The 23,830-nt window shown below is 37.2% G+C and overlaps 2 protein-coding genes across 3 annotated transcripts in view; one reads left to right on the top strand and one right to left on the bottom strand.

Annotated features, from left to right (window-relative positions):
• The window catches only part of specc1 (sperm antigen with calponin homology and coiled-coil domains 1), a 143,089-nt gene that overhangs the window by 40,115 nt on the left and 79,144 nt on the right, over window positions 1-23,830 (top strand). Inside the window, exons 2-3 of one of the 2 annotated variants that reach the window (XM_079419326.1) lie at window positions 13,089-13,283; window positions 13,863-13,998. In XM_079419326.1, the coding sequence (XP_079275452.1) occupies window positions 13,122-13,283; window positions 13,863-13,998 (298 nt within the window). In that variant the 5' untranslated portion in view covers window positions 13,089-13,121. Of the gene's footprint in view, window positions 1-13,088; window positions 13,284-13,862; window positions 13,999-22,650; window positions 22,957-23,830 lie in introns of those variants that run through there. The other variant, XM_079419327.1, reaches the window with a different exon arrangement.
• LOC306870729 (zinc finger BED domain-containing protein 4-like) lies at window positions 5,819-7,675 on the bottom strand (the record flags this gene model as incomplete). Its single annotated transcript, XM_079418156.1, has 2 exons — window positions 5,819-5,984; window positions 6,120-7,675. The coding sequence occupies 2 exons, from the start codon at window positions 7,673-7,675 to the stop codon at window positions 5,819-5,821; spliced, it is 1,722 nt and encodes a 573-aa protein (XP_079274282.1).

The raw sequence follows: 23,830 nt of genomic DNA, 5'->3' as shown, positions 1-23,830 counted from the left end.
TGTGAAATGTTTACAAACATTATAATAAACACTGTAAACATGGCTATTTTAGTTCCCCTCACTCCACAACAAATCCTTACAAGAATTAAAAATATAAGAAGCTATATAAACGACAAGCCAAAACAAATTCTTTTAGGCTCAAAAAATCTAATGTTTTCTTCGCGATGTTCCAATATCCACGTAAAAAAAAAGGTTTTGCATAACATCATGGCGGTACGGTGATAACGCTTAACGTCACAGATTTTACTACATATTTAAACTGAGTAGTGTGGTTGTTTTCCATATGTTTGACTGACTGTATTTTATTATGATAATGAACAGGTTACATTGTCAAGGTAGCAATGCTTAACTGTGTGCACGAGCATGCGGCACCAGCACAATCACTTGAATTTTTTCCATCTAACAGTGGAAGCAACTACTCCTTTTAGTCATAAAGATAATCGGAATTGTAAATGGTTTGCTTTTATTTGTGTACATTCACAATAAAAAACATGGGCCTTTTTATGGTAGGTTTATTTTAACTGATAGAGACAGAATATCAAACAAAAAATCCAGAAAAAAGCAGCGTACAAATGTTTAAAAAAGATTTACATTTTAGTAAATCAAATAAGTATTTGATCCCCTACCAACTAGCAGGAATTTTGGCTCCCAGATTGGTTATGTGCACGTGGAACACAAATTAGTCCTGTCACTTTAAGAAGATACTCCTAATTTCAGCTCGCTGTGTGTATAGAAGACTCCTGTCCATAGAATCTATTTCTCCCATTCCAACCTCTTCACTACCATGGGCAAGACCAAAGAGCTTTCAAAGGACATCAGGGACAAGATTGTAGACCTGCACAAGGCTGGAATGGGCTACAAGACCACTGTTGGTGCGATTATTCGGAAATGTAAGAAATACAAAACAACCATCAATTGATCAAATACTTATTTGACTTACTAAAATGTAAATCTTTTTTTAACATTTGTATGGTGCTTTTTTTCTCTTCCAGTTAAAATAAACCTACCATAAAAATGATAAACCCTTCTTTTTTTTTTAAGTGGGCAAACTTACAAAATCAGCAGGGGATCAAATAATTATTTTCCCCACTGTATAAGTTATTTTAAAACTGCATTATGTGCAATTTACATGTTTGCATACATTTCTTTTAAGTTGAGTGTTGATTATCTATTTAAAAATAAATAGTAATTAAATTTAAGTTTGGTTCAAGTTGTTAGGCCTAATTGTAACCTTGTAATATAAAAGGGCTCCCTGTAGTTTTAAGCATAAGCTAAGGTAGATTTTTAGCACTAAGAAAATTTAAACTATAACTGAATGTATTTAAAGAAAGAGCAACTTGTTCAGTAAACCTGTAAACATAATTAATCCCCCCCCCCCCCCCCCCGCTGTACCGAAATCATACCGAACCGTGACGTTAAAACCGAGGTACGTACCGAACCGTCATATTTGTGTACTGTTACACCCCTAATATATATATATATATATATATATATATATATATATATATATATATATATATATATATATATATATATATATATATATATATATATATATATATATATAATATATATATATATATAAAATCAATTGCAAAACAACAATTTAAAAATATTTACTTAGCATTGAACATTTTTGAACATTCTATCAGACCAACAAAGCACAATTTAACTTAAAATTTAGTAAAATTTTAAATTTAAATAAAAGTTAGTAAAACAGCCATTTTTGAGACCCCCTTCTTGAATCAGGCATGTATTTTTTTGCTGTAAAAATAAATGCAGCCTTGCTGAGCAGAAAAGACTTATTTAAAAACATTAGAAAATATTACAGATCCCAATTTGAACACTATGTGTGAATGTTATAACAAAGACTATAGAATATAGTCACTCGTATAGTTTTGAATGGGGAAAAATGCAATGCTAAATATGGCCACTCAATCGTAGCCTTCTGAATGAAAGAGCCAATCACTAATCGGTAAAGTCAGCGCGTCACTGCAGCTGCAGTTAGAAGTCCTGGTTGCTATAGAAACAGTCAGCGCTCTGAGACGCACACTCAGGACTGCGTATGCGCTCTGGCTGATCTTGCCTGAGAAATAAGCTTTTTATAACGCTATTTGAGCAAAAGAAACAACATTTATGACACAGTTGTTGTCCGATTTCATTGGTGATTTCAAATATGAAATTTAATCGTAAGCTTAGTGAACAGTTTTGGAGAATTTGATGTTTCCCCATACAAAGTGATAGGAGCTGCTCTTGGATGCCGAGAGGCGTTTCAAAGATGGCCGCCAAGTGATATGACTTGTCTTAAAGAGACTTTGGTTATAATAAATGTATTAATTCAGCTGTTGTAGGGTAATTATTATTATTATTATTGTCTTTTTTATTTTATTCTACTGAACAATAGTAAAATTACAATACTAACATTTATGAATGTTAATGGAGCTTTTATTTTGGCCTGCCAGAAGACCTCAGTGCTTCTTTTGTTGACAACAGCAGATTTATAAATGATTCTCATTACAAATTTGGGAAGATGTTTGTTACACGTATCACAATGTCACATGCTTTTAGAAAAAAAAAAAAAAATGTTACTGAGCAAATGACGAGTAGTGTTTCAGCGCACCTGAACCCCGGCACCACAAGCTCGTGCAGCGGTGTTTGAATACATGCAATTTGTGCGTGTATTAGAAAACATAACAATCTGCAGTTTATTTACTAATCGTTTGAGGCCATTTTAGTTATTTCAATCATTATAGTAACCAGCAACAACCACCACTTCCTCTTCTCATCGGAGACATGAGATGCAGCGCTAAGCAGCCTCTCGCTGTCAGTGCTTCGTGCTTGTAATGATTTTTGTGTCTTTCTCGGACAGTTTTAAATACTTTCACACTGCAGACGTGTTTGCTGCATTTGCTGGAATTGCTCTATTTGATCATGTCACATCATTCTTCGGTACAATTTATTCTGTCTTTTCACTTATTCGGCTGAACATTCGGTGCATCCCTAATATATATATGTGTGTGTGTGTGTGTGTGTGTGTTATATTATGTTTTTCTCCACTCGCAGAAGCGCTGCAGGTGCGTGATGTGATAGGATATAACCATGTGAATCCTCATGTTCTGTTGTTTGCTGCTTTTTGCACATGTAAAATTAATCCCTGGAAAACAAATGTTAGTATTTTTAACGGGTCACAGTGTCTTGCTAATTTAACTCAATTCTAATTTAAAATAATCTTGTCGTTTAACGGTTAATAATTGGTTAACGAGCATCGGTTGTCAGTTAGGAGAACTAACTGAAATGAACATCCCTAGTTGTATTATTGTGCCACTCAAACAAACATATTTATACACCGTATGTTGCTGTCAGTCCTCTGTCATGTGTGTCATGTGTTCCCGCCTCTTGTGTCCATATTTGGTTTGTTTCCTGTCCTTGATTAATGTGATCATTAATTAATTCTTGTCCAGCTGTGTTTGTGTAATTAGCCTGTGTATTTTAGTTCCTGCCTGTTCAGTTTCATGTGGTCTGGTCTACTCGTTACTCCCCGGTGTTCCTGTCTGTGTCAGCCTTGCCTTGCCTTGCCTTGCCTTGCCTTGCCTTGCCTTGCCTTGCCTTGCCCTGCCTTGCCCTGCCTTGTTTGGAGTCATTAAAGACTGTAATTTTGAGTTTACTCCTCGTCTGCATGTTCCTGTATCCTCCTCGTGTGTGCACCGTGACAGTTGCCAGTGCTCAAAAATTTTGCCTCATATTAGTTTCTAGCAGTTGGATTTTATTGTCTGACAGCAGATAACATGCTGTATAAGAATTTGTCCAGTTGCCATTTACATACAATCTATTTTTCCACTCCTGTAAAGGGGCTTTTTTCAGCAGGTTACAACACAGCATAGTGAGTGTGGGTACAGACAGTAGTCACTTACACATGGGGAACAATAGCGTCATAGATGCTGAAAGCTGCTTATTGTGATTTAGCTGAGACTCTGGGAATGGTTTGATACCCTTGTGATCACACTTTTAATAGACTTCAGTCTGTAAGTAAATGCTGTACCTCTGGGGCTTATGATGTACTGTGGCTGTTTAAAAACATTGCTAATGGCTGCAGGGAGATTTGTCTTTTTTGAGTATCTTTAATCTTCTTGACATCTCTTAATTCTCTTCCTTTTCTCTATTTTTCCTCTCTCATTCACCTTCTCCCTGTGAATGTCGGTGTTTTGCTGACAACATAGAAGTACTGTTGCTAATGGTACTGGAGCTATAATGGGAGCACTTACATATTTGTGGGTGGGTGTGTGCATGCATTTATGTTTGTGAGACAAGAGGCCGATTACTTGCGCAAACAGTTTTCATTTCATTTCAAGTTGGAATACCTAAAGTTCCCTGTTCTTGGTTTCATGTCTTCACATGTTGCATTTAAGGAACTAATCTGGACTGTTGTGCTAGCTTTTCATGTCCTCTTTTGTTGAAATGCTGTTGATTTATTTTAAGACTCTAGCTGAGGCCAGAAAAATGTTGAGAGGATGTGATGAAGCTGCCTGATATTTAGTTTCTACATCCTCTCAAACCGATTGTGCCTAAACATGACCGGTTTTTCACAGCGATAGCATGCAGCACACACTACTGAAACCAGAAGGATTTGGGTCTTACCTCTCCCTCATCTGAAAAGAAAATGTTTATGCTAAAGGTTTTTTCTTGTCCATTTTTTCTTTTAGCTTGTAAAAAAGGAAGGACCATGTAGATCTTTCTGAAATTAGCAGTGGCCAGAACAAAATTGTTAGTTCTTTTGCATTGTGGCTTGAGGCCATGCGTCATTAACAGCTGAAATGAGAACTCTTGAGTCATTATTTGCTTCCTTAGTAGCTCACTAACAGGAAGTTGGTTATACTGCATCATCATCCTCACATTGCAAGTAGGAGGAATTCATCTGTGAGAATAAAAACATTGTGTAACTCACCTAAATTTTGCATTTAGCATGCTAAGGTTGAGGAAGAATTTTTTTTAAATATGACTTCTCCCTGATTTTTCAAGAGACAATTCCTGGAGTTATCATTACCATTTACAGTGGTTCTCAGTGGCAAATGCTCAGCTGAAAGTACACAACTACATTTGAATTAGGGATGCACCGAAATGAAAATTCTTGGCCGAAACCGAAAACCGAAAAAGAGGAAACCAAGGCCGAAAACCGAAACACCGAAAAAAATTATGCCAATTATTAGTACCATTGCATTTATATGGCTATGACTGTGTACTAACTTTACTAAAATCAAGGCATTGCAATTGAATAAATTAATATTAAAGTTTCAAAGAATAAAGCAATTACAAATTATGCAAATATTTATTTAGCACATTGCAACAATGCACAGTATAAAATAAAATTCAAACTAAAATGTTTAACTTGACCCCACTTATGTGTACATTAAATAATAATGTACAGGCCTGGCCTGCTGAAAGGTTGTAAAATTAAATGTTCTCTCATAAAAACAAAGTGCATTTAGGTCAAGTGCATTTTAAATTTTTCTCTGTAGGACTACTACAAGAAAGTGCATTCAGAACAAGTGCAACCGCTTAAAGATACAACAATATTTTCTCTGTAGGCCTTCAACATAATAGTGTATCAAAACAAAAGACTGCCATAGCCCATATGTTAACTGTAGAACTTTAACAACAACAAATGCACCAAGAATTTAAACACTAGACAAGCCCATTCTACTTCTTGAGGTAAAGTGGCAGGTTTTTCTTGATGAAGAGTAGTTTCTCTGCTTTATCACAGTGAAGTCTGTTCCTCTTCTTATCGAGAACATGAGCTGCTGCACTGAACAGTCTCTCGCTGTCAATGCTTGTGCATGGGAGCAGACAAGTACTTGCGTGCCATCTTTGCCAGGTCAGGAAAGCGGCTGTGATTATTTCTCCAGTAGGCAAGAGGGTTATCACTTCTGGGGATGGGGACTTCAGACAGATAACCATCTAGCTGTTGAGCGGTTGAGCTTGTCATCTGCCTGACATTTGAGAAAGATTTGAGAGTGTATTTAAATAGGGCCAGTGGATAAATAAACTTTTATCAAATTTAAAAAATATCTAGCAGAAATATGGCTACAATCTTATAGTCACATAGTAGCCTAAGAATAGCCTACCTATTATTTGAGGCACTTTCTTGCAGGATTTCACTGAACATATCAGACAACGAGGGTGCATGCCCCTCATTTGGTGCAGAGAGACGAGTCTTTTTTTCTGCGCTCTGATCTCCTTCTCCTGCGCTGTGCGCTGCTCCATCTCCGTCTCCACGCGGGTTTTCCGCATCCATTGCGGCCTGGATCATTTCTCGTGCGCGCTGCTTTATTTCCGCATCCAAGTAATGGTCTTTATAACGCGGATCAAGTATAGTCGCGATGAAGTGCAGAGGATCCGAATAGATCTCAGTGAAACGTGTGCTGACAGACTCTAAGAGTGTACTTTTCATTGTTTTCACTCCGTGGTCCGTCTCAACCTCTTTGCTTAGGAGACGCTTTAGTGCTGCGATTAAAGGAATAACATCCGCTACAGATGCATCAGAGGAGCTGATCTCTTTAGTTAGCTGCTCAAAGGGGGCAAGAAGAGAGAGAATGTTCTCTATTAAGACCCACTGGTGTGAAGTGAATGTCGCGGGGAGCTCGTGATCTGCGCTATATGCAGCCAAGACTCGCTTTTGCGCAAAGAGGCTTTGCAACATGTAAAAAGTGCTGTTCCACCGCGTACTCACGTCTTGCTGGAACCGTTTTATTGGTGTTCCAAACTGATCTTGCATAGACTGCAAGCGGGAATAGGCCAGCTGAGAATGTTTAAAGTGGCCAACAATTCTTCTGCCTATAACCAGTACGTCTTTTACGCTGCGTTGAGACAACACTCCCTCATTCACAGCCAGATGTAGTGTGTGGGCCATGCACCGTATTCCCTTCAGCTGGCTGTCTTCTATCGCTTTTGTCATATTTCTTGCATTGTCACTGACAATGACATGCACTTTAGATTGGTCAATATGCCAGGTGTCGAACATATTGGCGAATGCATCAGAAATGGCTGCTGCTGTATGTGACCCTCGAAACTCTTGTGAATGGAGCAGAATCTTTTGCAGCTGGAAATCAGCGTCGATCCATTGTGCGGTTAGACTGAGCATACTGGTAATGCTGACGTCTGAGCTCCATATGTCTGTCGTGAAACTGATTGCTGAAATATCTGCAGCTATATGCTCATGGACGTGAGTTGCAACAACATTAAACAGCTCAGGTAAACACACCTCTGAGAAATGTCGTCTGCTCGGCATGACATAACGGGGCTCAATGTGCTCGATCAGCCTACAAAATCCCACATCTTCTACGACAGAGAATGGCTGATCATCTAAGGCAATGAATTCCATAATCTTTTGTGTAATGCCCTTTGCCTTGACACCATCACTGGGAAACTTCCTTGCCTTTTCAAAAACGTCCGCCACAGACGGAGTGGGTGTGCTCGGAGGCGTTTTCCTTTTCTGTGCCGCGTTCCTCTCATATTCAGCGTAGCGATCGGAATGTTTGGATTTCAGGTGATAAATTAAACCCGACGTGGAGAAAGTCTTTGCAGATGCACCCCCTCTTGAAATTTCGGCATTACATGTTTTGCAAATCGCTGTCCGTGGGTCTTTCTCAGATATACTGAAATACGTCCACACCGCAGACATGTTGCTTCGGATAAGCACGTGCAGGTCGCGGTTTCTGCTTGCGTCATCACAACATTTCGGCCGTATTGTTTCGGTGATAAAAGTCTTTCGGCCGAAAACCGAAAATGCGCTTTTGGGCCATTTTCGGCCGAAAATTTTCGGTGGCCGAATATTCGGCACACCCCTAATTTGAATGCCTGTCAGTGTCGGGGGTTTTCCATTGCTGATCTACAATAATATTGAAATGTGAAAACTGACATTGGTTATGTCACTGGCTTTGCAAAAAACCAAACAAAAACACACCTTGAGAGTCCATGCTTTCAGTGCATAATGTAGCCTTTTCAAATAAAGTTAGAATGAGTCATTTATTTGTATCATATGATATCGTTAAACAATATCACAGAAGCAAGAGCCAATATCACTAAACCAGCCAAATTGGCAGCACAAAAGCACACCCAGCAAAACATTGTCTAATTTTTGTTATTGACAAAATCCTAGAAAATATTGAGATGTTATATCAGCAGGAACTAAGTTACGTCAGTAAAAGAACTGTATTTTTAGCTTGATCCTTTTATCCATAGCAAGGTGACATTTCATTGATGATGGCTATAAATAGAGAAGAGATGTCTCGCAAGGTCACCTGATGATCTGTATTCTTGTGACTTGAGAATAGTCAGTTTCAGTGCTTACAGTTTTAATGCTTATTCATTCAGAGTTTTCATCTGTCTTGGTTAGAAGAGTAGTTTGTCTTTAAGACATAAGCAGGTATTGAATGGAAAGCCCAGGTATTTGTCTGTGTCTACATTAGGCACAGATTATGAGAAAAGTGTTGGTATTTTCTGATGTCTCTAAGAATATGCCACAGTGTATGTACATACCTCATTCCTTGTCAAAATATAAGTAATAAATAAAAGAAAATAGATTAAATGAAATTAAATGAAAAGCTCAGGCTTTAGAGTGTGGTAAAATGTTTATGTTTTTAGGCCATTAGTTTAGAAAATTCCCAGAATCGTTTTCTAGACTCATCATAGAGGCTACAGTTTTCTTTTTTTCTTTTGTAATATTGCCCAATAGGTCTGGATATTGACACAGATTTCATAAAGTGATTTGATTACATTTCAGTTCATTCATGTTGATTACCAAAAGCATATTTTTGAATGTCCAATATATGGAGAGGACATTCAATTTTCATAGTGAATCATCTGTAGAATAGTAAGGAATACTTTATTCCTTATTTGATTAAAATAATATAGTGGCGGATGGTATTAAATGTGTGCCATACCTGCTAGGTTCATTTTTAAAGTTTAGGTTTTGCCTCCTTGTTTTTGGGACAGTGGATTTCAATTTGGGTCACTTTATATGGGACAGCGTTATGAGCGACCGACTGACAGACCTGTTTTTCATAGGCAAACTGAAGGTTATCTTCAGATAACTGTACATGTTCTGTGACAGTGTCACGGTCTGCTTGAAAGTTATTAGAGCGAAGCGTGCTAGCCTGTCCTGTCCTGCAAACTGCTGATGTAGTTTTTTATAGGCTGTTAACAGCAAGGATAAAGTTAAATTCCCTTCAGCCCCTAAGGCTGAAATTTTGGCTGCACTATAAAGAGATGCAAATATGCAAGACATAACTAATCCAACAATAACATTTTGACCTGAAGAAATGACTGTGAGACTTGAAATGATGCTCTATTTTAAGGTGGCTTATTAGGTTTTTTGCAATCTGTTGTGATATGGATTATCATGGGTTTAACGCTTAAATTCAAAGTTCAGCATATGTACAGTAATTATTTAAAATAATGGCTTTACATTTGTCAGTCAAAGGTTGGTTTGTATCACAGTATCCTTGTGTGCTCTGTTTTTTGTGATCTTCAGAAGGGACTGTTGGGTTCTTCCATCATATGACCGTTCCTTTGAACAATCTGCATACTGTGCTGTAATCAGATAAGCATTCACAGGCTTCCTCTAATTACACCCACCATATATTTGCTGCCTTCTCACCAGCAGCAGTCAGTGTGCATGTCAGTGTGTAGTTTTACATGGGGTTGAATTGGAGTGTTTGGCTTTTAGGATTTTTACCAAAATTTGTTGTGTGCCAAAACACAAAGATGAATGCTGTGGCAGAAAATAAGTACAATAATCATACAACACTGGTGGGTTTCACATAAAGATAATCACTCATTTTAGGAAAATGTAAAATTATAAACCAACTTGACAATTTTTTTGACTAAACTTGTAATTCTATTTTCCCTCAATTCCACTTAAAATATTAGTCTGTCATCATTTTGTTGGAACAAAGGCAAAATGCAGTACTTGCCAAAACTCGTAATTTGTCATACAGGATCTAGTCAGAAGATATCAGACATTATCATCTGATTTTAGATGATATATTGTTTTTATCTCCTGGTACTAGGAAGTGTTTTTCTGTGTGAGTTTGTTGTGTTTGTAATGCAAATTCTGGTAGTGTGTGATCCTCAGTGGCTTAGTGTAGGATGCCAAGTTTTCCTTTAGAGCCATTTACAAAATCTGGAAGTGGATGATGCCTAGTGTTTGAAAATCTGTTTAGATTTGATAAAGTCTTGTAGTGTATTCCAGCCTTAAGATATGCTGCTATTCATTGACTATAGCTCAGCTTTCAACACTATAGTCCCCATCAAGCTGGCTTCTAAACTCACAGACCTCGGCCTAAACTCCTCACTCTATGACTGGATTCAAGACTTCCTCACCGGCAGACCTCAAGTGGTGAAAGATGGCCAGTTCACCTCAAACTCCATCACCCTGAACGTAGGAGCCCCACAGGGCTGTGTCCTGAGTCCCCTGCTCTACTCTCTCTACACGCATGACTGCGTGTCCTCTCACAGCTCCACATCTATGATCAAATTCGCTGATGATACTGTGGTTCTGGGCCTCATCTCCAACAACGATGAGACCGCATACTTGGATGAGGTAGAGAGACTCACATCATGGTGCCAGGACAACTGTCTCTCTCTGAATGTGAGCAAAACGAAAGAGCTGATCATGGACTTTAGGAAGAGACAGCAGCAGCCCTACACTCCTCTTATGATCAGTGGGACCCCTGTGGAGAGGGTGAGTAGCTTCAAGTACCTCTGTGTAAACATCTCTGAGAACCTGACTTGGGCTACACACATCCAAACACAGGTTAAGAAAGCCAGGCAAAGACTGTACCATCTGCGACAGCTGAGGAAATTCAGGGTCTCACCAGCAATCCTGAAAACTTTCTATTCAGGGACCATAGAAAGTGTATTGACTCAGTGCATCTCAGTGTGGTATGGAAACAGCTTAAATCAGGACTGCAAAGCACTACAGAGAGTTGTGCGCTTAGCTGAGCGCATCTCAGGTACCCCTTTTCCACCAAGGCAGTTCCAGTGCTGGTTCGGAGCCAGAGCCTAGTTTTAAACCGGTTCTTTGTTTTTCGACACCCAAAGCACCAGCTCCGAACTCGCCTGTCGAACCAACTAAGAACCGGCAATAGCACTGGCTCTGAATTAGCACCTGGAATTGCTTTGGTGGAAAAGGGGTAAGGGTCTGCTCTCCCCTCTCTGCAGGACATCTACCTCAAACGCTGCAAAAGTAGAGCTGTCAAAATGATCAAGGACTCAAATCACCCTGGTAACCGACTATTCACTTTGCTTCCATCTGGTAAGCGCTTCCGTAGCCTGATGGCAAAAATTGAGAGACTTAGGAGGAGCTTCTTCCCCCAGGCCATCAGGCTCCTAAACTCTAACTCTGTGTCATAACAACACTTGACTCCATGTTAACATCACTATATCAATAAGCTATTCATAATTTTTTTTACCTCATATGCTGCTATTTAAATACCCTGTACAACTTTTTTGCACATTCTTTTGCACATTCCTGTTATATTACTATTTATGTCAACAACATACTGACCTGCACATTTATATTTATATTTTTTTTATCTTTTATTTTATTCTTTTTATTTTTTTTTCTACTTTTCTTTTTCTTAATGTTTGTCTATACAATTGCACTGTCCTTGGAGCGGACCTGACTTACATTTCACTGCTGGTTATACTCTGTATAATTGTGTATGTGACAAATAAAAAATCTTGAATCTTGAATATGAGGAGTCAGAGATCAGATACCCATTTTATTAGACACAGGTCATTATAGTAACTCTTAGTACACCCTACAGTGAGACGAATAGTTCAAGTTATACTTGAATATTAGGCTATTTATTGCTGTTTGTGAATGGGAAAGAACAGAGAGAGTGAAAGGTGGAGCAACTGAAGTCTTTCTTACTGGTAAGGTTCTACTGTTCATGTATTTATCATTACATATCTCTTGGGATGTTGTTAATGGTTGGGCCTGTGTACATTTTCACCCCACCATCATTCAGATCAGTGAGAGCAACCCACACGGGTAAATGATCAGCTCTCTACAAAATACATTAGCTCCCTCACCCTCTGTTTTGAAGAGCACTCATGTCTCTTTCAGTCAATGGCCACCTGTCCACTCCTCTCACATTACCTCTGCTTTGTTCACTGATATTTCCTGCATTCACTTTGAGTCTCTGTGCATTAATAGTTTTAGAGATCTTCTAGGGTGAGACCTGCACTCTGCATTCAGGATGTGGGGTCTCTGATAGGGGCGTTTGATAACTAGATTACTTAATAATAGGACATGTTTAGTCGCAGGAACCTTCTTCAGATTTATCTTTAGGTTGTGTCCCTTTCACTTTCTCTCTCTCTCGCTTCCTTATCTCTCTCCCTCTAAATTGCCCCACTTTCACTTGCATTATGATATCTGTTGAACGATCCTGCATCTTTCTGGAAGGGTATTCCTTACAGATTTCTTTGCTGCACATTTTTTTCACTTTTTCTGGATTGAAAACTTGCAGAATTCTGAATGATTTAATGAGCACTACATTGAATCCTGGAAATAAATAAACCATGATCTGGTTCAGGCGGGTACTGTGAAATTTTAATACCAACTTGAAATCACTCTCTATTTTTTCCTCCATGAGCAAGTAGTCCCATATGCACACATTCTTACAGACAATGGTAATTTTACAATAAAAATAAATTTAGAATAAAATATTTTAATAGTTTTATAAAAACTTCCATTAATTACAAATCCAAATCAATCCACACCCTAAGATATAAAGAAAAAACTTTTCTTATTAGTTTTTGTCTGGTCTGGATTGAGTGCGCTCTTATTAAAAGATGACTGCTTTATTACCAAGCAAGCCAAAATATTTATTAAACAAACATGCAAGAATACATAGGATAAAATTTGTGTTATAACAAACAATGGTTGTTCTGATTCTGATGAATTTAGATTGTTTTAAGTGGTTGTATTCAGTAATCCCATTAGGATTAAACTATTTCCTGTGCTATAATCTGAACTCAACCATCTAACTCTGAACCTCTGCTTCCTCTTGATGCTTTGTCTGCAGAACAAGTAGTGAGAATTGTGAACTGAGAAGACCATGTTGAAAGGGGGCAGCGCCAAGGCGGCACTGCCCAGGATGGGGGCCCCGGAGCGTGCAAAGCTATCTGCCAACAGCTCCCAAAGCTCATACTCCAGCAACTTTGGGATGAAGACCTCTAGATCGTCTAGCACCATTGCCTCTGATCTGCGACTCAGCAAGGTGAGCTGTAACACTAATCTAATGAGCCAGTGGAATGGATGCGTGGCGGGAGTGATGGGACACTGACAAAAAAACGCACAGAATGCAGAACAAAAGTGGTGGAAAACACTAAATAACCTGCTAAATGAGATGCCCAAAGATGTGCACCGCTAGGGCCAATTAAAATGACAATATATTCCTCATCATCCTCATATGTGATATATATCAATATTTGTCATATTTATCAATATTTGGTAGAATTTCAAACTTGTCACCTTTTGGCTAAATTCACTGTTTTGAGGACAGAATAATGCCATGTTATTTAGTCTGATCCAAAGAGGTTATCATCGCATTGCCATGGCTGTTGCTGGTCAGAAGTAGGTACTATATGTTGATTCATTTTCCTAGACAAATGTTCATTATAAATGCATGAATGATACTGAAAGATAATTTCATAGATGGCCTCTGAGATAATAGACATGGATTAAAAGTCACAAAACTCTCTTTCTAATTTCATTTCACAAAGTATTAAGTATTATATTTAATCAGAAATTAGATTCTCAGCTGTTTCACTGACAGTGCTAATGTTTTTGTGCATAGATAAAAAGAGCGAGCAGTGATGATGCTCTGGCTAAACCTGTTCTGGGTTCAGTGGCCTCAGTGTCCCGCATAAAGAAGACCGTCACCACAGGAGCCATCTCTGAGCTTTCAGACAACAGACCACGCAGCGCTTCAAGTAGGATTTTATATTTTACACACAGTCTCATAAAACTAATACAGTCATGCAAGATTTCCTTATTATGTGCAGTAGGGCTGCAACTAATGATTATTATGATAATCGATTAGTTGGTCGATTATTTTTCGATTAATATGAGCCCAATTTTCTTTTTAAAAATTTTATTGACAAAAAAACAAAAAACACTTCCACATTCTGCCCGATGTCCTTCAAACAAACGTGCCAGTTGAATGCTATGAAAACATACAATGCTTAATTTATTAGACCACCTGTCATAATAAAGAGAAAACACAAATATTTTAGGAATGTCAAAAAAAAAAATTAAATATAAAAATTGTATTTATTGGGAAAATAACAAACAAACAACTAAATAGTATTTATTCACATAATAACAAAAATGGCAGCTTGCATGCTTGCTGGTATTGTTCATGTACTTTTTGACTGTAATTGGATATCTGAAAAAAAAAAAAACCACTATAAAGTGCTTGACATTTTTTTCTGCTTTTCTTTCTTAAATAGCAGCAATAATTATATTATAGCATTAGAAATAGCCTACTGTTACTAAAGATCTTATGCATATTGAAGGACTAACCAATACAGAAAGCTAAAAAATGATTTTGGTAATCACCAATACTGTTAGTTTAGAGCAGCAGTAGCACAAACCTTACACCAGGGGTGCCCAATCCAGCTCCTGGCGATCGACTGTCCTGCAAAGTTCAGCTCCAACTCTAAACACACCTGAAGCAACTAATTAAGGTCTTCAGGATCGCAAGAAAATTAAAGGCAGGTGTGTTTGATTAGAGTTGAAGCTGAACTTTGCAGGACAGTCGATCACCAGGAGCTGGATTGGGCACCCCTGCCTTACACAATTTGTTTAAAACCTTACATAAATTTGTTTTAATAAATTTGTTAAGCACTGTATATATATAGGCTAGTAAATATAGCCTAGTTTAAATTTCTACGTAAAAAATTACAATAATAATAAAGATAATAAAGATGAATAAAAACACAAACTCGGTGTTAACCAACAGGTGAGAGGAATGTTCTGCAGGAACGCGTTCACTTTGATCACAGTCACTTTATCCTTTAAAAGGCGCCTATGAAGCGTCTGATATTTATATTCAGACAATTACACACGATTATCCCTTTTACAGTTCCGTGACCGGCTGAAGTTGGACGTGCACTGTGGGCAGACTCGACTAATCGATAATGAGAATTATTGTCGATTATTTTCATTATCGATAATAATCGATTTTTCCGTTTAGTTGTTGCAGCCCTAGTGTGCATTCATAAAATTACTCAGCAATGACTTAATAATAATGCTTATTTAACCTCTTAATTTATATCTTAACTGGGAAGTATTATTTGGATGGAATAATTATTTCAGAATATTTAAAATGTCAATTTTTCACAATAATGATATTTACACACAGTAGATGCACTCAAGGCATGAAATATGAAAAAATGGTAAACAAACAAACAAAACTACCTTATTTGTCATCATTTACTCAACCTTCATGTCCAAAATCTGTACCAAAATTTGGTACAGACTAAAATATATTTTTAAGAATATTTGTAACCAAACTGCAACTTCTTTTAAGATCTGAAGAAAGAAAGTCATACAGGTTTAAAACAACATGAGCATGAGTAAATAATAGAATGATAGATAGATATTAGAGTGATAGAACTATTAGGGGAACTATCCCTTTAATGTCTTGGAATAAAATCACTGCACATCGTTTGTGAGTGCAGATGATCTCCTCTAGAGGGCTCCAGGACACTGATAATGAAGATCCCTTTCATTCATTTCTTGTTCTGTGATGCATTAGTTCTGAGTTCCTTTTTAATGCATCTGTTGGTTTATGGACACACTCTGTTGTATGCAGGTGATGGCTCTTCAGTATTTAACTAGTCCTATGTACTTGTGTAAAAGATCACTCATTGGACTTGAACTGTACTGGAAGAACAAGGTAGATGATTTGTGTTCTCAGCAGAAATAATCAGAATCCAAAGCTGATATAATATGGAAAACATGATTTTTTTCCAGTATTAGATTATGTAAACAGAACCATAAAAATAGTTTAATTTGCTTCTAATTGAATTGTATTTGAGAAATGTGATGAGTCGTGTCTTTGTAGAGTCCACGTGTTCTCATTGTTAGGGTCGATGGCATATTTAACTTGTTGGACTGGACTGATGGAATGTGATATTAATAATTCCTCTTTCGTCGACATTCCCACACATGGAAAAAAGATGCAAGGTAGACATTGTGTTGAACAGGAATGCTGCCTGGCTGCATCACTTCTGTGGGATTGGCTCTATGTTACAATACCAGTGTCAGGGTGTAGCAGAATTATTTTTTCTTCATGTGATGCTCAGCTGGCTGTTTTATCTGTAGGCAAAGGACTACAGATAAAATGTCATTCATGTGGAATAAAAGAATCTTCTGTGGCCCAAAATTTTTAAAATATTCGTATATTCTTTATCTGAAATGCATCACGGTTTAAAGGGGTCATATGACATTGCTAAAAAAAACATTATTTTGTGTATTTGGTGTAATGCAATGTGTTTATGTGGTTTAAGGTTAAAAAAACACATTTTCCACATACTGTACATTATTGTTGCGACAAACAAGCGCCACTCTACACTCCTCAAAACTCGAATTTGAATAGTCAGTGGCAAATTCTTTAAATATGAAAACTAGGGATGCACAATATTATCAGAGTGATATCAGAATCGGCCGATAATGGCTTTAAATGTAAATATCGGCATCGGCCCGATATGTAAAATTATGCTGAAATGTCTTGCCGATAAGAGGAATACGTTAACTCACATGTGCTCAGGGTGTGCTAGTGATTAGATCACGTCAGCAGTGTGGCTCATTCTTGAAGCAAAGTTTTGTCTGAATCTTTATTAGATTCACTCTTTTGGATCACTGCATTTAATCTGTGAAAGTACGTACAGAATGACGCGTTCGGTGTGTGTGATAAAGTAAACAGTGATAGCACGTGCACTGGCAGCAGCGGCAGCCTCCCCTGGGTCCTAACGTCCATTCGGTAAGGAAATTTAATCTGTAGGGGGCCTACTTCTAATTAAATTAAAATAGCCTACTATTACTTTAGACTGTGCTTCTGATTAAATAAAGCAGTAATTGATGTCATAAAATAATGAGTATGTTTTGATTTAAAGGTCAGAAGCTATAGCTTACATGAAAAAAATCACAAACATGACACTTGTAAATTAAATAATTTTATATATACTGATTTATTTTATATATGTGTAATGTTTTATTTTTTAAACAAATCATAAGCTCAAAGATTTTCTGAATTTTTACAACTCTTTTGCTTTAGACCATCTACAAATGTTAGTCTTAAAATAAAATGTTAGGGTTAACACTGCATCTTTCTGGGGGGGAAAAAATGCAGCGATTGATATAGAGTTTATTTATAGTTATTTTCAAAGCTTCAATGTACTGTCAAAAACCTTCATTATTGTTGATTTAATTCTAACAAATAAGTTCTTGTTAAAAACTAACCAAAATTTACAATATTTTGCTTATAATTTCTGCAGAAGAGAGACTTGGTGTTGTTTCCAAACAAAAGGAAATATATCGGTATCGGCCAAAATTAGTTAAAAAATATCGGCATATCAGATATCGGCAAAAATCCAATATCGTGCATTCCTAATGAAAACATAGTTACAGGCTGTGAGTCAGAAGCGCCAGACTGTCCTTGCAAAGCAGAAATTTCCCCACTTTATAGAAACAGCCTTTGTGCACAGCTGGCATTATAGGCTACATTCCCAGGTTCGGGAAATGGTCCTCCGTAAAATGCAGTGCGCACACTCTAATATTCGGGTTGAACTGTTCTGGAACAGTGTTGTAAATACAACTTAACCACTGATTTCTAGTTGTGTCCTCTTTTGGAAGCCCAAACAAAGTACTTTCGCTTTCACAACGAAACACAGCATCTCCAGGACATGGTGCCGGTGGCAGCAATAATACTACAGCGATAATAAAAATCACGCCCTCTTTCTTTGCGTATACATTTGGGGCGGTGTTATGCAAATCTTCCCACACAGCGACGTAGACATGTGCGGCTGTATTTGAATGAGCCGTTTTAGGAGGGCGTGGACAAGTCTTAACTTTTATAAAAAAATATCTCTTTGGTTTGAGTCTTTAGTCTTTGTAACTTTAGGGATCTTATCTGTGCATGAACAGCTTGTAACACTCCAAAGAGAAAGAAAAACTTGAAATCGCATCATATGACTCCTTTAAAAGTTTGAGATTGGTAATTGTTTTTTTTTTGTTGATGTTTTTGAAAGAAGTCTTTTAAGTTCACCCAAGCTGCATTTATTTTAGCAAAATACAGTAATATTGTGAAATATTGTTACAATTTATAGGATTCATGAACTGCCCTTAAATGACCAGAGCTGTTTGCTAAATATTTGGTATGGTGTCAGCATGTCATCTTTCATTTTGATGTTGTAATATTGTCATATTTTCTCTTAAGGTTTATGAGCACTCCGGTAACAGAGCCTAAACTGGATTTTTTAGCTTCTGGGCTTCTGAACTGTCTGTTGGTGTGTCTTTACTGTATATGTCATGTTTTCATTTATTAAACCTGAATGATTCAGTAACTTAGCTGCTAACCAATGAATGCCATGACTATTTGGTGTGCAGTTCTTATATGCATTTCTTTCATTATTAAATACTGTGATGCAGATCAGCTCCCATTAAGAAGCTAAAATAGACACATGAAACTGAGAATTTGCATTTAAACAAATGCCACAAGAAAATAGCTGTTTACTTCATTTAAAGTTGATGTAAGCTTATATAGTATATAATAGAAAAAAAAAAGTTTTATTAATTTTTTTGGTATTATTTTGGATATTTCTGAACGTTTAATAGTTAATTGCAGTAAAATAAATATTAAATATAGATCATAAGAAACGCACAACGTGCACATACTACATAAATTACACTTTGAAATATCAGCCTCATGAAATAGCAGTCTCATGAGAAAAGGTTACTACTTTTGGCGTTGACAATTTTAGTTCCATTCCTACACATAACCCTTAGTGGGACATTAGATCATACGAAAATGTTCAAATGAGATTCACATGAATTAGCAGCAAATTCATCAAAATGTAAAATAGTTATTATGAATCGCCAAATTAAGTTTGAAGCAGGCTGCAAGAATCCTTATCAGCCACTGCTGCAGTATATGACAACTCACATCACCTTAGCCTACCATAACGGGGCCTCATCAATATTTATGCTTTGCTGTTAGGTCTCCAAAGAGAAATGAAGAGAGAGAAGCATGCTCTCTCCTCTATAAATAACATCTATGCATGTGTTAGTGGACAACATTTTGCTTAATGTCAAATGACATTCTGTCTCATTGTCTTTTAATTAACACTCCCATTTTTTCAGTTTCCAATACACAACACTTCACAAAGATCTGTGATGCTGCATCTTTTTCCATATAGAGACTGGATGCATATGTGGACAGTTAGGCTGGATGTAATAGCGCTTATGTCATTGTGAGACGTATTAAGTGTATGACTCAGCGTTGTGGATTTAGAGTACGTGTGAATAGTGCATTGTCACCGTGTTCCACACTGTCAGCTTACAGGAGTTCAGACTCGCAGTCTAGCTCAGCTGACGTTGATGGTTAATTAGGCAGAGCTGCCATGGTAATCTCTCTCGAATTTTAGGATTAGGCAACACTCTCTCAAGTGTTGCCGCTCTGCAAAAATAAATTCTGTGAAAACACTACTGTTCAAAAGATTTTTTCTTTTTTGATTGAAAGAAATTGATACTTTTAACAAGGATGCATTAAATTAATCAATTTCATTCTAGAAATTTAGGTAGTAAATGTTTTTGATATTTTTGTCATCTTTATCTTGTGTTGTCTATTTAGCCCAGCGTTAATCACAACTTTTGCCTTCAAGGTGTTCCCTGATTGCTTCCATATTGCAAACCATACGGATTGCTTTTAAAAAATTAATGCTGGCTTGACCTTCATAAAACATGACAGGGTGAAGTAATGATTCTCCTGTGCAGATTTAACTGAAACCGTATTTTTTGGAGCTGTTTTCACAGACTGTGTGAAAGAAAGCTACCCTTCACTGACATGACCTTAATCTGCATTGTGCCTTGATATACAATATTATTAGAGGAGATCCACAAAGCTAAAACAGCTTTACCACTTACCAGTTTGAAAGACTATTGATTTTGTATTAGATAGTCTACAGCAGGGGTCGGCAACCTACCTCCAACAGTGGCACGCAGAGGGATAATCGCTGGCACGCAAGCAATTGGGAAAACTGCATACTGCCGTACATTTTGAGATTGTAACTTCTCATAGTCACACAGCCTGTTAGGAGCTATAAATACTATTAAAGTGTGAGAATTAACTTGCACTAGTCTTCGGATGTGCACGCGACCGGTGCGCAGCACATACTTGGCGCTTCAGATCAAATCCTCAGTGATCTAACAGCGCTCGTCAAAGGTGTTCAAAGACATTTTTAGCAGTCATAACTCGTGGGGAGAAATACTGCAGACACTGGTCAATGATCTAACTTCCTAGATCACATGTCAGTGACGTGTTTGCACACTCTATTAAATGGAGTACAACTTTGAAAGGCAATATGTTTAGCAGTACGCATATACTAAACATTTGCATTAAAACTGGAGAATACTTTACACATACAAGGAAACCAGAATGCCACATAACATAACTATCTGTGATGTGCTGTTTACAAATTCCTAGACTAATGGTCCTACCTATAAAATAATACTTAAATCATACACATTTTTGCACTTAACATTAATATATTTGTTTTTAAAAAACTATATGCACACTTTGTTTGTAAACCCCTCAGAATGCCTTGCCTAATTGAATGCCATTGTAGGCGCATTACAGTGAAATGTATTTGTTTTTATATTTTATTTTATATATATATATATATATATTTTAATTTGTTTTTAGAGGTAATAGAAAATGTGGAGCTCAGCTTGTATTAAACCCGGAGCATTCCTTTCATGTCTAACAGATCTAAGTCTCTGCTCGTGTACGGTCATCGAGGTGAGGCCATGAGACGTTTGGGTGGGCACAGATCAGCTCAGCTGTAGTTCACAGAGGCTTTGTTCTGCCTCTGTTTGTGAATGTAAGTGAGCTACAGGAGTGCAGATTAGAACTGGGCCTATTTACCAAGGGTGGAGAGGCTTTATATAACCTTAGTAAATTCGAAAGAACGACAAAAAGAACAATAAGAAATAATATTATAATAATTCACACTCCTTTTAACAACTTTAATAATTCACATTTCCTTAAGAAAACTACGCAAAACACACCAAGACTTCTGTACTTGAGTAAAGGAGAGGCACTTTAATAAATAGGAAAATAAAAAGATAGATTACATTACATGGTTCTCTGGAATGCTTGATTATTATTGGTCAATTGCAGAATTTTGTGGTCAGTTATAAAACCTGCTAAGCAATATAACTGACTGAATTTCTAAATGACTTGGCTGGTTTGATGTATCTCATATCACACTGCAGTCTCTTGCTTTCCACATAATAAAATAAGTCAAATCAATATTTCATGCCCGTTTATTTATTGATTTGGTAAGTAGCTGTATATAAAGCAGGATAAGCAGTCAGCCAGTCATCTGGGTTTATTTTACCACATTAATTGACATCTTAAAATATGGGATTTAAAATCTAATTTAAAAACGAAAAATAAACAGATTTTTTAGTATTTTGAAGAATTTACACAATTTTTAAGATTTAAAACATTATTAATATTTAATATTCTGCACATATAATATTTCTAGGCCACTAATTAAATAATAAGGGACATTTATCATGTGACTTTCTGTGGAGACACCAGATTTTCTTAATTCAAAGAGCCTATTGAACTTCATCTCAAATCATGCTGGAGAACACGATCTTCAGGTTTGACAAATGCTTGTGGAGTTCATTCAGCTTAAGTGCTGCTGTTATTAAAGCAAACGAGAGACAAACCAAAAAAAAACTGAAATGTTGATTTTTAATTCGACTTTTAAATCAATTGTGTATGCCAATAACCTAATTTGCAATGAAATAAATGTATTTAATTAGATAATTGTAAATTAGAGGCCTTTTCACCAGTGGTATCAGACTTTTGGACCCCATTCTACATGAGAGAAAATATAATATTAAAACTTGTTACCGAGAAGAAGAAAAAAAGAGATGAAATGAGCAGCAGAAATATGCATTCTGTATGCATGGTCAAGCCAGGGACAGATTCAGGCAAAGATGACATGTTGTTGTTTTTTTTTCGCTTGCATGAATATTTAACTCGTATGCATTTTACATGAATATTGAATGAGGGGGAGGGAAAGAGCTAAAGAAAATAACACATTTATTTTTTTCATGCCTCCTACTGAGAACAGAAAAGGATCAGTCTATCAACAAAAACACACTCGTTTCTGGAGATAGAAGTAAAGCAAAGGAGAGACAGTGCAACATAAAAGAGGGAGTTGCTTGCTATAATTTTCAGTTGGAAAATTGCTTCAGTTGGAGGAGGAGCACATATGTGATGGAGGGAAGCCACACCCCCAAAACAGAGACACGACTAATAACACACTGAATACACTCCTGCTGCAGCTGAGAGAGAGAGACAGAGAGAGAGACAGAACAAGTGAATGAGTAGACGAATGAGAGAGTTGCACTTGGACAGACTGACAGTCAGCAGGAATGTTGTCTGGCTGCTGATTCACAGCCGGCAGGACGAGGGGAGAGGACAAACACCTCTGTCTCATTGTCTTTGTCTTGTACGCACGGGCGGCAAAGCAAGCGTGCTCTGTCAGGTGTGTCGGAGCTCTGCTCTGATGGATTAGTGTCTTCTGTGGAGCAGCGAGTAGCAGGCATGGGGAACCAGGAAACCCGAGTGGAAAATCCGGACACAGGTCTGACTATCATATCACTGTGCTGTGGTTGTCTTGTATTTTCATTCATCCTCAATGGGGTTGTATTTTTGTTTGTGTGGGCTCACTAGTCACAGCGATCGATTCTCTGTGTTTAACCACATGATATAATTACTTTCTGTCTTTTATTATTTCCTACATTTTCTCTTTTTACTCTATATATTTGGTTTGTTCTGTCTGTTCTGCATCTTTTTGTCCCTCTCCTGTGTCTTTGGCTCTGTTTTTCTGTTTAACTCAAAGTTGTGGCCATTATCAGCGTGTAGCTGTAGGGGGTAAATGTAGGTTGGATGATAAATGGAGCTTTTATCCACACTTGTCCAGATGCCATTGCTCTTCATCACTGCTGTGTGTACATGCTGTCAAGATACACGTCCCAGAAACAGCAAACATCATTTTACAGTTGTTTATTCTTAGGTTTAGACATTTGATCAAACCACTAACACTAAGTAAACGTAGACATTCCCACCACACGTTTTTACCAAGAACATGACTGATATCTCAAATCATGTGGCTTGTTACAAAGATTTGCATTTTTCATACTGCGGGCAATAAAATTATCAAGAAATCTCATGGTTTACTTTAAAGTAGGCACACAAGCCATATTATCTAAGCCATATATTTCATTCAAATGAAACTATTATCCATCTATCATCCATTGTCCACTTTCTACAATCCTGTCAATTCTGGATCAAATTCCAAATAAAGTGTAATCCTACCTTTTTCCCCCCTTTTTCGATAAGTTGTTTCACTTAAATATATGGCACAATAGAAAACAAAAATTGGTAAAAATTCTCAAGTCTGTCTGTCCACCAAAGCATTTTTAGCCAGCTGAAAACTCCAGGCACTCTGCTTAAAA

The sequence above is a fragment of the Barbus barbus genome, assembly GCF_936440315.1.
Source record: "Barbus barbus genome assembly, chromosome: 6".
NCBI lineage: Eukaryota > Metazoa > Chordata > Actinopteri > Cypriniformes > Cyprinidae > Barbus > Barbus barbus.
The sequence above is the reverse complement of the archived record's forward strand: the minus strand, read 5'-3'. Positions and strand labels throughout refer to the sequence as shown.